This window comes from Grammomys surdaster, unplaced genomic scaffold, assembly GCF_004785775.1.
Source record: "Grammomys surdaster isolate TR1022 unplaced genomic scaffold, NIH_TR_1.0 146, whole genome shotgun sequence".
Lineage (NCBI taxonomy): Eukaryota > Metazoa > Chordata > Mammalia > Rodentia > Muridae > Grammomys > Grammomys surdaster.
The window spans coordinates 5,640,799-5,658,555 of NW_021604604.1; the positions used below are offsets into that span (position 1 = coordinate 5,640,799).

The 17,757-nt window shown below is 38.7% G+C and overlaps 1 protein-coding gene across 2 annotated transcripts in view; it reads right to left on the reverse strand.

Moving 5' to 3' along the window:
• Positions 1-10,900: 10,900 nt before the first annotated feature.
• Plxdc2 (plexin domain containing 2) overlaps positions 10,901-17,757 on the reverse strand; it is a 394,098-nt gene continuing 387,241 nt past the window's right edge. For both annotated transcript variants that reach the window (XM_028764923.1, XM_028764922.1), the window contains exon 14: positions 10,901-15,571. In XM_028764923.1, coding sequence (XP_028620756.1) covers positions 15,455-15,571 — 117 coding nt within the window. In that variant the 3' untranslated portion in view covers positions 10,901-15,454. The remainder of the gene's footprint in view (positions 15,572-17,757) is intronic.

The following is a 17,757-nucleotide window of genomic DNA, read 5'->3' on the forward strand; positions in this document are numbered from 1 at the left end:
CCTGGAAAAACAAAATACGTCTGAACTCCAATCACACAATGAAGTTCTGGAGGAAAGAATAGCCAATTCTATACCCCCCCAAATGTTTGTAAAGTTCATCATAAAAATGTCAGCACACTGTGCAGTAGAAGTTCAAAGGCTTCCAGTAAAGTTTGTTAGCAGCTATTGGAGGGATGTGCGTTAAGAGGGGTCAATTAACATTTATCCACAGATGTTGGCATTTCAAAACTGGATTTATTCTGAGAGGCCAAGTGTATCTGCTTGTTTTCAAAATGATAGCAACTCAGAGAAAATAAAAGGCTGGTAAATAGCTGGAAGATGGGGCTTCTAAAGAAAAATCTCAAAAGCTGCAAAGCTTATGGGATTCTCATTGTTTGTTTGTTTTGTTTTTTTCTTCCACATATTTTTAAAACTTACAAAACAATAAATATCTCACTTGGCAGAGGAGGTATGTAAATGTTGACTTTTTTTTATACCTCCACTGTCTGGATCAGGGTTATTAGCATCAGTTACAGCAGTAGTTTCCTACCTGCCTGGGAAGAGATCTTTTCTCATTCTATACCTACATCTTCTTATCTGCTTTCCTTGTAGCTATACCATACTCCAGTGTGGGCCAGTGCAGGTCTGTAGATCTGTTACATGTAATGGAGTCCTAAAAGAGTGTAATAATCTGATTATTTTCTCTTCTAAAGGCATCTGCATCTCCAAGGTGCAAGCCACTCTCCCTGGCTCTCGTCGTGAATGCACTTGAACTACAAGCCTGTGGTCTTTAAATACACAGCCAGGGTCAGAGATGCCAGCTGGCCTACTTTACTACTGACATCTTCATTGTTTCCATGATGATTAAATCAGGTGTTCATCAGAGTCCCTGGAGAGAGTTCTGCAAAACTTCCACATGCTTTCAAATTGTACAGAGGCAGTTAGAATTTACCCTTTGAAATCCTCTTGCTGTCTGAAATTTCAGGGACGTTGTCTTTAGTTTCTACAAGGCTAGATTACCCCAGGATCTGATGTCTTTCTACCCTTCACAGACTTGCTAAGCTTTGTAATAACCATAGAAACTCTTGATAGGGTACTGTTTCATAGACCATAGCTTAAAGTCTATTCTTTCCACTTAAATGTGGTTTTTTTTGTGTGTGTGTGCTTCTAATGATTGTAAGGAAATTGAGAGTGGTGGATTGATGATATTTTCTTGTCTCATCTTTGTGAATGAAAGTTACCTTCTTCCTCAAGAAGTGTTGTTAGAGTAGGTCACCCTGAAGGGTAATAAACATGGGCAGGTCTGGTCAAATTTTACACACACACACACAGACACAGACACACACACACACACACACACACACACATATATATATACAAAAGAAATACACTATTTGCTAGATGGGGTGGTTTGAGGGACAGGGCCATTTTGTAGGTGCTAAAAGGCTTAGATTTTATTGGGAAAAATGAGAACACGCAGCTGAAGCTTGAGAGCTCAGAAGCAACAGGAATTGAGTAGCAGTAGCCAGACTTAAACAATCATACCCAGAACAGCCAGCACCCCCACCACCACCCTATGAGATCTTGCATCATTGTTCCTGGGCTGCCCAACTACTCTGCTGCCTAAGGCATATTTAAAAATATAAAGAATGTATGTGTCTTTTATCCAGGACCATTAATGGCCTAAGGTGAGGAAGAAGCTCTGGGCTGGGATTTTTCATATTTTTATTAAAATCAGTGGCTCATAAACACTCATACTTAGACTCCAAAGAAAAGCCTGCCGTTTGTTCTGAGTCTGGAGCATTGGGTAACAGCCTTGCAGATCGTCCCAAGTGTCCAAGAACTTGAGAGTCTTCTACATGGCTGTGCCCACATCAGAAAGTCACTCAGCACTGGATTTACTAAGGACTTCCTGTCTTCTCTCCCATGCCTTCTTCTTTTCAAACAAGTACATTTCTTAGTACACAATAGCCAGTTAATAAAGTTTTGTTAAACTAAAGGACAAAATTCCAAACTGCTTGTTGGGAGACGGTGATTCTGAAACTGTGGTTTGGAATAAAGTATCCCAGAAGAGACCTGGGAATATGAGAAACAAGTCCGCAGTTAATTTAAAAGGCATCTTTGTCCTTAGCAGCTTTATTCTTTCACATATATGACTCAGGTTCATCCTCTACTGTATTTAATTAATAGCATACATTACTTGACTTTTAAAGCATTGGCTTAATGTTTCCCTGTTGTGAGTGAATGCGGCCTGATTTGCAGTAATAATTTTTCTCTTTTGTCATCATAAAGTCAAATCACACCCATTTAAAATTGAAGTTCTAAATTACTCCCTGATATCAACGTTTAATCAATACAATTCAAATAGTTTCACATCTTTAAAGAACTAAAAGTGAGTTTTATAGAATAGTTAGTTACTCAGGGAATGGCATAGCCTGGGCTTCCTGCCATTCAGGGTACCCTATGTGCTTCTTAGTACTGGTGTTAGGCCTAAGTGTATGCAGTTGATATTCTTTTTTTAATAATTAATTTATTTTTTCTCAAATCGTAATTCATTCACACAGGGGTTATAAACACAGAAAGGCAGGATGTGGGGAAGGGTTGACACTGGAGTGTGGGTGTTCGGGAGGAATACAGATACCTTTCAGAACCAGATATCGGCTGGGTGAAGGTTCAGGGGACTGGTCGCTGTGACTCTGCCTATGACTCACTTGTCCTTATCTAAGTTAGTATTGTCTGCCAAGGCTACCTATTTACAAGGTCTATGACTACTCGGGCTGGTAAATTTCCACAAAAACTGCCTGTTTACAATAGCTTATAGCCATCTGTTTCAATGTTTTTCCACAGAGACCCAAGACTTGGTGTTAGTATACATGTATGACAGGCCTATTGCTGATTTTAGGCCTATGGCTGATTTTAGGCCTTCAGTGTGTAATCAGGGCTGCCCCTGACATCTCCTCCCTTCTCTAAGTATAGAAGGGCTGTGGTGATTCTAATCTTGCGAAGGTGGGGATAGAGGCCTGACCTCCAGTAATTGAAGGGGACCTTGTAATGGCTCCGGTCCTCTGTCATTGTCCAGTGAGGCATGAGGGTCATACCCATCCCGATGTCTTTTTCCTGGAGAGGGGATACTTTTGACATCAACCGCTATGCAGTCAGGCTTGTCCTTCAGGGAACCCAGAGAGATATTTTTAACTTTTATTTATATTCCCTTGCAGTGCTTAGCCACGCAGCCTAAGCAAGAATTCAGATCACCAGTCAGAGGGGGTTCTGGGCGGCCCCTCTCTGCTTGGTCTAGGGGTGGAAATCCCCTCTTTTAGGTTGGGTGGAGATGGGTTTTGGGAACACCCTATATAAGGACCCTGTTACCCTTAAAGGGAATGGCCCAGACTCAGTTCCCTTACGGGGCCAAGGATTGATATGCCTGTTTGATACCACAGAAGGCACAGCTAATCGGCTACCAAAAAGATTAATGAAATAAATAGATACCCCCACAAAGCCAGGCCCAACCATAAATAAGATGAATAACAATTTACATCCAGGGAAGAGAAATCTTCCTGCGAATTCCCTTCTTTTTCCTTTCCAGGTAAAAATGAGTCACCCGTGATGTCTGCTGTTAGAAGTTCTAATCCAGATGCTGGCCTCCGAACTTATACTACTCAGACCTTTGAAGGGCCACTGACAAGAACATCAAACAGCTAGAGACTGACATCACTAATCTGAAGAAATCTCTCATTTCACTGTCTGAAGAGACCTCTTAAAATCGCAAAGATCCTTATTGGACTTGATTTACTCTATTACAATAGAAAAGGCTGTGTACCACTCTTGACTGTGTACAGCTCTTAAAGAAGAATGTTGCCTTTACATAGACAAGACAGGGAGGGTTAAAGAGAGCATGAAATAGGTTAGTGAAGGCCCTGAGAAAAATTAAGAGAGAGAAAGAGACAGATGAATGCTGGTACAATAATTGGTTTTCAGCCTCTCCAAGGCTGTCAACCCTACTTCCTCCCATCTTGGGACCATTATTTGGGTTCTTTTGCTTATTTCTGCTGGTCCCTGGGCCTCAAGTAGGCTGACTAACTCTGAAACAACAGATAAATAATTTGGTAGCAAAACCTATTCAGATACATTATCATAAGTTAGCTATGGAGGACCATGAGAATCAAGATGAGGCTGTTACTTTATGCAGTTGATATTCTTAAAAGGACAATTCAAACAGGTGCACTGGGAAACAGAAAGGACAGTTGGGTGCTGTGTTGCAATTTCCTTTGAATTGAAACATGGCATCCTGGCGGGAGGCACCTTAAAATGAAGGTAGAAGTAGCAACTATCAGGTGCCATGCAGTATGTGAACCTTACATGTTTCATAGCCTCCTCCCCATGCTCAAGGTTTATAAGCAGTAACAGATGAAGAAGAGACGACTCTAGACCCAGAAGAGCTAGAGAGCTGCAAGGATGAAGCTCTTCCTATCTGCCATCTATGCAGGCTTACGCTTTTCCCTTTTCTGAGTCACCCATGCACCTGTAAGGAACTCCGTATCTTAGATAGCATTACTGTTGGGGATGGGCCTGGTGCTGTTTGTATTTTGATGTTAATTCTGCTGTCCTAGGAAGGGCTGCAGATGAGGAATGAGTCACATACTCAGGTGACTTTTCGTAAACCATTCCCTAATGAATAAAAGAGCTACACTTGGCGAGGAGGCGGGACTTCCGGGTTGGACAGAGACAGAGAAAGCAGGAGAGAGACAAGTTCTTTTTGAATGGGATAGCGATAGGGCAAGACGAAGCTACTAGTGTCTCCCAGCTAATCCTCACCAGTGGATTTAGATTTAATATGGCTTACAAGATTAGCATTCTAGCTGTTGCACCCGGAGATTGAGTTACCATTGTTTCTGAACTAAGTTTGTGTGGTGTTTCTTTTCACGTAGCTGCTCGATTGGGTTCCAGAGAGAAAGGTATGGTGTGGAAAAGCTTGGGTTTGCCTGATGTGCACCACAAAGCCTGTGGGAGTTTTGAAGCATGGGGCTGGCGTGGAAGCGACCTGCCAGTGGGAACTTAGCGAGCTGGGTGGTGAGGTTTTGGGAGCTTCAAGGCAACGAGTCTGCCAAGATGAGAACACCCCGCTGGTGCCATGGGGCCCGCCTGTGCCTGGCTTAGCTAGGGAACTTGCTGTTCTTCTATATTTCCCACAACACATTACATGTCAACTTAATACAATCTAGAATCACCTGGGGGTGGAGTACAGCGTCTCAACTGTCTTTATCCTATAGGTCTATGGGCATGTCTGATGAGGAATTATACTGATTACCCATTGATGAGGAAGTCAAACCCACTGTGGGTGGCACTGGCCCAAGTCAGGTTATACTGAGCTGTAGAAGCAAGCAGGCTAAGCAGGAAGGAAGGAGGGCGCAAGGCAGCAATCTATGGCTTCTGCTATTGGATGCCTTGAGTTTCTCCCATGAATTCTCTCAGATACAGATTAGTACCTGGATGTTTCAGTCAAATAAATCAATTCTTCCCTTTTTTGTTTTTAGCTGGTGTTTTATCACAGCGACAGAAAAAGAACTAATATGTGTTAGTTACTTTTCTATATTTATATGTACTTAACTCAATAACCTTGTTGGTTTGCTAAGATAGACCAGCTTGTTGACAGCTATTCAAATTTCCTCAGGAGAAGCCATCCAATATTGAGATTTAAAACATCTTATTTCATATAAGTTGCCTGTGGCACACAGCCAACATTTTCCTCCGAGGAAGAGGGACAATTATTTCTAGTTTAGAAGGAAAAAGTTAAAAGAGCAAGAATGCCTTCTGGAATTCACTTTGAAAATCAGCAGCCTTAAAAGAACAAGACACTGAGAGAGGTAAGGGCTACTTTTAGATATTTAGGCACATTCCAGCTTTAGGATTCAAAATGGCTCCTAAAACAACACCTGTTTGTGTCAAGATAATTCAATTATCGCTCAGACACCCTCTGAGAAAGAGATGGGGTCCTTCTCCAGTTGCAAGCTATGATATAATCTACCTTGCACACATAATCTACTTCACACACACTTCATCCTTTAAAATGTTTTTAGTTATTTTATGTGTACTATATCAGTGAGCAAGTGTCACTGCATGCACATGGAGGTCAGAGGACTACTTAAGGGAATAAGTTCTAACCTTCCAGCATATGACTCTGGGATTTAACTCAGGTCTTCAGGTTTGGGGGCAAGTACACTTACCTGCTCAGGAATCACACATAAGCCTGACCTGGTGTCCAGTCCCTACAGTAGGACAGGTTTAAGAGCAAAAGGTTGTCTAGCATAACATTAGCTGGTTGCTCTGTACTCTGTCTCCCAACAGTTTCTTTCACAATAGACAAAATAAAAAATAAAAGAAAGGTGAAAGAAATATGTTGAATGATAAGGGTTAGAGTATTTAAGAAACTAAAACAAAATGTTCATTTATTGTTTTTAATATGCAGCCAAACATGACAGCAATGTTACACAAATAGCTTCCTTCTTCCCTTCTAAAGTTCAAGATTGGTTGACTCCAACTTAAAATTAGAATAACATGATTTATTTCTGAAAATAGCAATCAATAGCAAGAATGTGTGTAACATTTGGTCACTACCAGCTTCCAGTACTTAGAAGTTATATTGTATATATACCAGTTAGTATACTGGATTTATTATGCAATTACTAGTTATGAAAGGATTTCTCTCCATGTTGTTTGTAGAACAAGAATGGTAGAAAAACTTGATATAAGAAAATATGTTAAAAATTAAAGAATTATCCTAATTATTTGGATTTCCAGGTAAAAGAAAGCCAGTGGACCATAAGAACATACATTAACACTTAGATAAGTTATCTTCATCTAAAAAATAGGAAACTTGTGGTGCTAGTTTGCATTTGGATTATGTGGAATTTGAATCAAGGACTTCAATTGGGCTCATACACCTTTTGCTCTCAGATACCATCAGCATTTGCAGGCTCAGGTAAGTCCATTGTGACCTCATTGAGACATATGGGCAAACTATTATAGCACAGTAGGAACAGCCTCAGAATGCTTCTAGGACATGGCAGAAGAAAAAGGAGTAGTGTCCAGAGACTGGGAGAAATTTGGAATGCTGTTTTTCAAGCCTTGCATTAAGAAAAGTTTGCAAAACCCATGTTCACTTGAAAGACGCACATTTGGTTGGCCACATAAAGCTATCATAATGGTAAGACTCATCCCGGCAATGGGCTCTGCTCACTCACAGTGTTTCCTTTGTTTGGGCCAATTCGGTTTCAGGGGTCAGATTTTCCTGGGTGTGCTATTCTCAGCAGCAGACAGGTAGCTTTGTGAATCAAACACAGTTCAATTATATCCACTTTGATCCACATCACATATGTTCTTTGTATCTGGCAGAAAGTGTGCACAGCATACTCCCAACACCAGTCTTCAAGTTTTTCTCTCTTTGACTTTCAACATTTCAAATGACCACAAGCAGCCAGACCAGAAACTGTAGTACATTCCTGGCATTTCAAATTCCCATGATCCCAGTTGGCATGCAAGAAAGACTGTCTCTAACTTTTTCCTTTAAAAATAGTGTACTTGCCAAGTCCTTGCCCAGATGCCTCTACTCAAGAAAATGTAAGATTTGTTTTGACAAGTCAATGAAGTGCTCTCTTAGTGCTTAGCCAGGGTTCCCAATACTTGGGTTACATCATACACAGGACAACTGTTTCTGAAGACACTTAGTTGGTTTCTCAAAAACAGATTTTAACATTTCATTCCAATGAAAGCTCTGATTTCTTTTAGTATTATTTTCAGAGGACTCCATTGGAAGAAGCCAGGGTTTCTTTCCCCTGTTATGGTATGACAATCTCGACATGGCTTTGTTCAATTATCATTAGATAATTGCCATTATAGAATCCAGACAGTAGCACTGTAGATCAGGTACTGAGATAGCAACTTTCTCACAGATAAATCTTAGGGATTATAGATGAAAAGGATCACTCTTATTGATTCCTCAGAAAAAAAATATTTAGGTTATTTTTGTTGCTTTTGTGTGGTTAGCTGGCTCATAGTCACGGAAATGAACAGTATGTTTGTGGCTTTTAAATCAAAAGAGGTAACTGGAAAACCAACTACCTGATAATTAATAACTCAAGTCCCCAGAGCAAGGGACTCGGTGGTATTAGGCTTGGTATTGTCAACGAAATATGTGTGAGTGATGGCTGAGTTTTAATTGATGACATCCTGTACTTTGAATCTATTACCAGCTACTGGTGTCACTTCCAGAATCTGTGTTCCTGTGTCTGAATGACCTAAATTTAAGCTGACCCTCAATCAATATATTTATTTGAACACTTCTCTGAAGAGTGGAACACATTGCCAGATCATATATATGGGTCTTTATTGATATCCCTGGGACTCATGTTCCTCATTCACTATTAAGTACATAGTTCATATACCAAACTTGTAGACTGCTTTCTAGCTATGCTTGACTTGATGGCCCCTAAAGGCTTACAGTTGCATGATAAATGAGTGATACTTTAATTAAAACACACATATTTTATAATGCAAAGGAGAGACTGCTGTTAAAAATCCATACTCCCTCAGGAGAGATAGCATTATTGAGATATTTAAGCTGAAATATAAAATGAACACATACATCAATATCTGCCAAGACATTTTTTTCATTTTAATACAGTAACAGAATTTTTGAATAACCATCACATGTTAATAAACCTTAGAAACTAGACAAAGATGAATGCCAGATTGTGATTTGCATTTTCTAGCCTTTTATCATGGATATAAAGTTTTAAAAAGCATTCTAGTGTTAACAATGTCTATAAGATTTTAGCAGATAGTCTTTGGGCATTTCCTGCTTCAGAATAAACAAAATAATTGAGAAGCCAATGTGATGCTGTTCTACGAAATTGTTAGAGGAATTTGATTCAGGGAGTCAGGATTTTTTCAAATAATTATTGTAACGGCAATAGGCACTGAATGCTGTCAAAGTTATGCCTGGAAACAATTAGGCAGATACAGTAAAATTTAAGTTTAGTGGAGCTGTTGATCCAGAATCTAGAGAAGTATTACCACATATTTTGATAGGAGAGTGGGGTATAAAACTATGCATACCTGTGAGGTTCTCCAAATTTGGAGATTTCTGATTTCATGCTCTCCAGTGAGAGTATTCCCCAGGGATCTTTGTCGTATTCAAGGCCTAAAGACTTTTGTCCTGAAGTTTTCTATTTTGCATATTAATTAATATGAACTGAATAATTCTGAATGCTACCTAGTCCCATTGGTCTTCAAGAAAAGGTAAAGAAAAACTAGATATTCCTGTTTTTGTTTTGTATTTTTCTTGAATATTTATAAAACTTCCTGAAGCTTTACAAGGTTCTCAATTGATGCAAAATAAACACAAGTACTAACTGACTATATTGACAGTTATCTACAAGAAGCTACTGACCTTCAGGGACACTGACATAAGGCACACTATGTTATACACACTGGTGTGACAAACTTAAGCATCTCAAGTCTGAAGTTCTGAATTTCCAGTGCCTTGGGGTAGTATTATTTTCATAGAATAGTACAAACCCCTCCACATCAGCACTATTGCTTCAAGCACATATTTGATTAGGTGACAGGAGAGAGTATTCTTTGGTCCTGATAGGAAAACTTTCTGGAATTAAAAATAGAAAGGCCATCCAGTCTTACTTAAAATTAGATGCAAGCAGCTTCATCTTCCATGCACATTTTGAGGCTCTAATTTGTAGATGAGGGAAATGATCCAAGTCTGAGATACTCAAACTGCATGACTTCAGGGTCATGGCCACATACCGAGTACAGATTGTCGCCTCAGCGATTATGGATACAAGGTGTCATTGCTTGACAACCTGATGACTGATGTTCCATCAGCCAAATTTCAAGTTTCCAAAGATAGCCTATCTTCCAGTCTCCTTTTAATTAGACCCTCGTAATAATTGTTAGAGCAAGTGACAGAGTACTAGATAAAGGTTAGGTTGGGATATGGTTGAACTGTGTGCTACTTTTGTAGTTTGAAGTTTGTGATTTCAAGCTTTGATATGAAGAAAAATAAATGTATGATAAAGAATAAATAATAAAGGAAAGGGAGACTTCTTTAGACCTCTCCCCAACCTCTGTCCTCAACACAGAATTGTAATCCTCATGCACCTGCCTCTCATGGCTTGGGATTAGAAGGTAGAGAATCACTTTCCAAACCTACAACAGAGACTTATGGACCTCACATGTCAACAGCGCTGAGTGGAGGAAATGAAGTCTGTCCTTTGACAGAACATCTGCAATGAACCTAAAGGGTAAAGGCTTTTTAGATGCAATGGTGTTTCTGGGTCTAAAACCAAAGATGTTAACCATTTTAAAACGGCAGCAGAATCCATTCAAGGGAAGAGAAACTCTACCCTGGGTATGCTCAGTACATATTTAAGTGAATGGACACTTCTTCCTGGACTTTTGAACTTTTGAGCCTTTGTCTACTCATTCATAAAATTAACAGCTTATCTTAAATAGAGCAAATAGTTCTTTCAGTTAAAAATGTGTGTGTGTGTGTGTGTGTGTGTGTGTGTGTGTGTGTGTGTGTGTATGAGTGCAGGTGCTCATGGAGAACAGAAAACGATTTGAGTTCTCCTACAGCTCAGGCTACATATGGTTGTTAATGCTGTGGACCAAACTCTGGTCTTCTGAAAAATATAGTGAGTATTCTTATCCACTGTGCCATCTCTCCAGCCCCTTGAACCATTCACACACACACACACACACACACACACACACACACACCACCATATAAATTGTTTTCCTGTACCAGAAGATCTACAGAGTAACTTTCATACAGTAGGTGCTTAGCATATAGGAAAATGAATTCTGTGGCTCAATGAAAAAACAAGTAAAAGCAAGAATCAATGCACTCTGTAAAATGTAAAGTGCTTTATAAAAACACAATGATATGAGTATATCATAGGTAACACCCCTGATCTCACAATCTTTTCCAATAGAGACCTTCTTGGAACACAAGTTCCCGAATTATTTCCATGAACAAGTAAAAACTGTGATTATCTATGTGGCAGAAAACTTCAATAAACAGTATTAGTTTTCAAATACAATTGAGTAGAAATGAAACAAAGGCAGAAAAACATTTAAATGACAAAGATAAATAGCACTGCTAACCTGGTGACCAGAGCTGAGGAGGTGGGAAAGGAAACACATAAAGACCCTACTAGAGATGGAATTTGAAATAGAACAACAAGATTCTTACGACAGTAACAGCATACAGGACTACTGTTTCAATGCTTCATAGTATAGTATATAGAGCTCATCCTTAGAGCAGTAAAATTAATCTTTTCATGGATTATGACTTCCGGATGCTTGGTTGTGTTAATTACTTACAGCAGAATGTAAGCCATAGCAATCAAAACAAGAAAAAAAATTGAGAGGTTTAAGTTCAAAACTCACTTTTGATATCAGAGAAATTATTGTATCTATCTAAGCCCTGGTTTTCACATCAGTAAAAGGAACAGGTTGTATAAGATGCCTTCCCACACTATGTATTGTCTGGACATGAGCATACTTTAATTTTTATTTTATTTTTTATAAAGTCTGGCATTTGTAGAATTTACATCAGAAGCAAGTTTCCCCCATACTTATATAGTATTATGTCATAGCTCCTTACTTTTTAAAATAAAAATAACATAAATAAGAGATAACTAATGTTTGCAGTGTCATTTATTTTGCTTTCAAAAGAGCCTCTGCTAAGATGCTGGGAGTCCTGAGCAGAACAAACAAGAGGTACAAACTGACTTCACATAAGAAAGGCTCCAGGCAAATGCAGGAGACACAGGTGATTTGGCAAATGAGAGGAAGAGGCAGGAAAGAAAAACACGGACAAAAAGAAACTCAAGCACTTTTGCTATGTGCTTTGACACTTTCTCAAGAATATATTGCCTTTATTGTCATCAGTTGCCTTTTTGATTGATGGAATATTTTTCCCTTGTGTGTAGTTTGGTGCTTGCCCTACAGATGTGCTTTATAGATCACTTTGCTGTAAAGTTTCAAAAGTCTTTACATTTGTATTAATTGGTCCGTAAAATAATATTGCAAAAATAGACAGGAAAATATTTTTAATTTGTTTTCCAGTGTGAAAATTGAGACTCATGGAAGTTGAAGTGGTTTTTCCAAGGAAACACTATGAAAATACAAAGTCATGGCAACTGGTATTCTCATCATTTCTTTGTGAGGCATCTCTTAGATTACAAGAAAATAATTATTTGAATGTACCTAAGAGCTATCAAATACCCTTCCTTCCTTCCTTCCTTCCTTCCTTCCTTCCTTCCTTCCTTCCTTCCTTCCTTCCTTCCTTTCCTTCAAAAGCAAATTGTTCAACTGAAACATTATAGTATGTTACAGTAAAACTTTCTGCAATGATAGAAGTATTGTGTGTAACCTACAATGGTAGCCATGAGCCATGTGTGGCTATGGGTCATTCAAAATGTGACCAGACAACTGAATGTATATTTATTTAATTTAAAGATCACTACCAACAACTGGCCAGTAGAAATAGTAGGAGAGAGCACTTTTGTAGATCATATATATGAGAGTCTACTAAATACCCTAAAAACATTACCATAAAAATGTTTGTGCTCAGTTGTCCTTTACCTTTAACCATTCTCTATTTGTTGTTGTCCCATAAGGTCTCAACCATTCACAAACATGTCAATAAGTGGCCTGTAAAATCTTGTTGGTTGATTGGTAACTCTGATCACTGATTATTCCTCTTACAAATAATTAAGGTGACATATGTAAGTTCCTTTGTAATACCATTTTCAGATTTCCTCTAAGGTTGTATGTATTCCATTGTCATTTTTCTCATAAAAACACCATTGCCAATCTTTCTTCATTCTCTCAGAATGATGACTAAGGTGCTTGTGTCTACCCTTTGTAATGCATAATTCAGTTGAAGTCCATGGCACTGGTCTCCTTTTTGAAGTTTTTAGAAATCCTCTATGCCCTTCCTCTGAATAAGACAGGAATCAAGAACAAACCAGAACCACAAACAGGACTAGAATTTCAAAACAGGAAGGGATTCTCCCAATATTTCCTTTTATTCCTTGTGGTCTCAGGCAAAGCAGAATGTCTTATTCTCTCTCAATTATTTTTGAACATTTCCACATAACTTAACATCCTTTTTGCTTCCATTTTTTCCCGGTTACTTGATGTTTTGGTATACTGAATAATTTAGAGGGTCTTGTGCATTCATTTAAAAGAACTCTCAATTATTTTAAATCTAAACTGGAAAATGGGCTTTGAAGGATATAAGCTTAACATTACTGCTTAGGAAGGAATTATGTAAGGAGTGAAAATATATGCAAAGATATCTAGGCAGCTGCCAATCCATTACAATTGGAAGCCATAATTATTGCCAAAGTGCATGAAAGCATCCTTATCTTGCGCTAAAAGAAAGTTGTCTATGTGTACCATATATATCTGTAGAATACCAATTGCACCAATTACATTGGCAAGTCATTTGGTTATTGCTTTCTCACCAAAACTGTACCTGCAAGAATAAGCTGAGATGTGGCATATACCGTGAGCATAGCTGGGGGCACAGATTGTCATTACATCCAGCAACCATGTTGTTCCTCTTGTCTTTCTTTTCTGACATTTTAAACTAAGGTTAGGGAAAAGTTACCATTGTCACATACTTGATGTCTTTGCAAGTATAAAGTATAAAGCAAAATACATGTGACAGGAAAGAAACCTTGCTTATGGCAGATGATAACGTGACAGTCAGCTGTCCAGTGTAGACATTGTACCCAGATTGTAAACTGTCAGTGAGGTGTTACTGGTAAGGATATTTGCTTTGTGAATCCTGAATCTGCAAATGCTGAATGCTGTACCTTATAAGAACCAGGACTTACCTTGGCACATAATGTGAAAGTTTTACAGGGCAAGCCATTTGTAGAATTGTATGCCACAGTACCTGAACTCATGTTTATGAATGTGGTTTACATTAACCTCTTTCTTCCTTGACTGGTACCTTTTCTTTCTTTACTTATGGGAATTTCCGCCCCCCCCCCAAATTTGGATTGCAACCAGAGTACAAATGAAAACTCCACTGGAGGGACATTTACAACTGCTTCTTTGAATCAAGGAGGGAGAGGTTGGTATAGGAGAGGATGCAAGAGGAAGCAAAATGATACATGCTGCAGCTAAGTGGACCACTTCTGGACATAACATAAAAATATTGAGGATTATCTTACAATGTTATGGAAGGAACCAGTGATGCATCTTGCATTTGTTTTGTCTTGATGACAAAATACACTCTTTAGAGCCACAAGAGCCTGCCTTGTGTTAGTTATAAACAAAATATATTTATATATATATTTATGTAACTACTATGTGCTTTAAAGAAAATTACTGTGTGATTCAGCAGGGTTATTTCATTCTTTTTTTTCCTATCACCAGAGATATGATGACTTAAATGGCTTCTTAGGGATTCACAATGAAATAGATTTTTCATACAGACATGGTGAACTTAAAAAAAAATTCTTAAGGTATTTGTCTCAAAAAAATGATCTCACGAATCTTCCTCTTATTTCTGTCTGTTTTCATTAGCCAAGAGCAAATGAGGTTTCAAAGGACTCCAGGTGGGAGAGGAAGCAGCACCTTAGAAAGCAGATCTCATTTTATTCTTCAGTAAGAGAATGGAAAACCTCACTGGCTACTCCCTCCTCTCTGGTCCTTAGCTAAACGTTTAGAAATTGTGTCACAGCTCACAGAAAGGTTATTCATTACCAAGGAAGAGGCAGGCATAGTTTGAACTTCTGAGCAGATGAAAGATTCATCCTGCAAAGTAATGAACTTGTCTGAAGAACAGCATCTACAGCAAAACATAAAATCCTTTTGCCGATAGTCTGTTTGGAAAAGACAGAAAAACTTCCATTTGTGTTTGGCTTTGCTCTTGTGTGAGCTATTGTTCCCTGCAATCTTGAAACATTCACTATTGCTCTTTCCAGTGAAAGTGTTCAGGCTTTGGAACATGATTATCTTTGAGACGTCAGAGAAGAACATTTGAACCAAAGGTGTAGATCCCTTGTGAACTAAAGCTTTATTTATTATCATAATTTTTCCTTGATCCCTTTGCAACCCTGCACCTAAACCAAAGCATCGTCATCTCGTCACACTCCTGGCAAGTCCACAGGAGATGTTCCTTGTGAACCATGGGTGTCATCCCGCTAGGGAATCCTTTATTCAGTGTACATGGTGTCCTGTACAAATCTGAGTTTTTCTTTCAATATTCCTGGGCTGGGCTTGTCCAGAAATCTCGTCGCCCTTCTGTCTACAGCAGTTTAGGGCTCCTTTGTGTGTGTGGTTGTGGGTGTGTGTCTGTTTGTCTTAAATGCATAAGCAAAGTTTTAGTCTTAACACCTGTAAGCCAGTACCGGTGCTGCTCTGTCCTAAAATTTTAGCACTGCTCTGATACAATAAAACCTTCTTTCTCTCCAACTGGTTCAACTTCCGCATAGGCAGGATGTCCTGATCCTCTTCGAAATTTCATTGCTGGCCATCTGCTTGGGCGTCTCTAAAACAGGAAAATACAGAAACAATGAGCATCTCAATGAGCACCTATCAATAGATACATATATACTAGGTTCCATTGGTAGAATGCTTCCCATACTTAAAGTCCAAGTTTCAATTCCCAGCATCATGTATATCAAGCATAGATAGCACATTCCTTGTAATCTTAGCTTCAGGGAGGTGAAGGCAGGAGAATCTGAAGTTTAAACCCAAGGATATTTTCTTACTATTCTAGGTTGATTTCTTAATGCATTACATGAAGTGATCTACTACAATAAGCCCCACTGGAATTGACATGTTACTTTCTGCAAGGTCCCTGAGTCTTGAGTCTCCATTTTAGTTATACCCAGATAGCGACCTATTGGCTGCACCTACTCCCAGGTAATTGTAAGTTTCTGAAAGGCAAGGTTTAGTGAATGCTTTATGTCTGAAAAGTGCCACATACAATAAGATAAACTATGATTTTAATATCTATTTACATATTTCTGAATCTATGTATGTGCCCACATGATCTTATGTGCACTACATAAATGCCGGTGATCACAGAGGCCAGAAGAGTCCATCTGATGTTCTGAAAGTGGAGTTACAGGAGGTTGTGAGCTACCTAATATGGGTTCTGGGGATCAAACCTGGATCCTCTATAAAAACAATAAGTTCTCTTATGATAAGCCATCTCTCCAGCCCCTTAAAATTTGTTTAAAAAATTAAAAAAAACAACACAAAACTCTAGGTTGTGTGTTGTGTGTGTGTGTGTGTGTGTGTGTGTGAGAGAGAGAGAGAGAGAGAGAGAGAGAGAGAGAGAGAGAGAGAGAGAGAGAGAGAGAGAGAGAGAGAGCAGAATCTTCCAAGTAGCTCAGGCTGGCTTGGAACTTGTGAAATGACTACCTTTGTCTTTTGAGTGCTGGAATTAAAGGTGCGAACTTCCACATGTAATCCGGATGTATGACTCTCTTTTTACAAGTCAATATCAATATCACTTCCTTGGTCATTAATTTGCTAAAAGTATGGCCATAAAATTCTCCAACCATTTCTATGAGTTGGATTCAATTAGCTGTTAGGTTTCCTTTTAGATAGAGGAAATATTGTTCAGACTTGAGAAATCATTTATTAAACTAATCACATCTATTTATGACTTTTATGTCTAAACATTAAAGGTGTCACACCTTAAAAATGGGACCCATCACCAAAGGTTGTGAGCAAACTTAAGCCTATCAAGTTAATATTGAATGGTAAACACTAATTCTAAAACACAGGCTATTTGTATTGACAAGAAGAGCCTTTCTCTCCAGCACTCTATCAAATAAACCCACTGTGATTTTGGGATAGATGTGCTGAAATGAATTATTAAGCTACAGCCAGAGAAGACAGTAAAATGCATTTCATAGCCACAGTGACATTAGAAGTGATTACTCCATTTATCAAAGTGCCTGCAATTTTGGCATAAATAAGGCAATAAATATGGAGGGAATCTTATTCCTATGTAAAGCCTTTTAATGCAAAAGAGGTTAAATACCAGTGTTCATATAGCGACACTTGGTATCTTGCTCTTGCTAGAGTTGCTAATGACATGCCAACATCAATGATTAATGGCTATGAGGGAAGTATTTCACATCAAGCGGGAATGAGTATTAGTTTTATGTTCTGGAAAAATGCCAGTTGAGGTAATTATATTCTGATTATTAATAATATTATACACTGCCACCATAACACTTTGCAGTCAGAAAGTTTGACATTTATTAGCTGATTAAAGCTCATGAGGTAAGTGATGCTGGATGTTCCTTGCTACCCCAAAGAAGACATTAAAACTACCACAGGGAGCAGCACCTGCAGTGGTCCTGAAGATCACCTTTGATAGGCACATAGTGAGTCTCTCTGGAGGTAGGTACTGTAACTTGTGACTACTATATAGTTGGGAAAAGACTACGTGCCTTGTGACTTACTTTTTATGTTAGCCATAGCTTCAGAACTGGGATTCTCTAAAGCCATGGCTTCCCCAGCCAAATAGCATTATTAATTCTTTCCTTCATTTCTACTCTTGTTAAAGCGAAAAGAACATAATGGCCCCTGGGTCCAGCTTGCAAGGGTTGCCCTCAAAATAATTTTATAACTTAAGATGTACAGGTGACAAGCCTACTGAGGATGGCCCTCATGAAAGCTGCATATTAGTACGTTCTCCTAAGTATGGTTTTA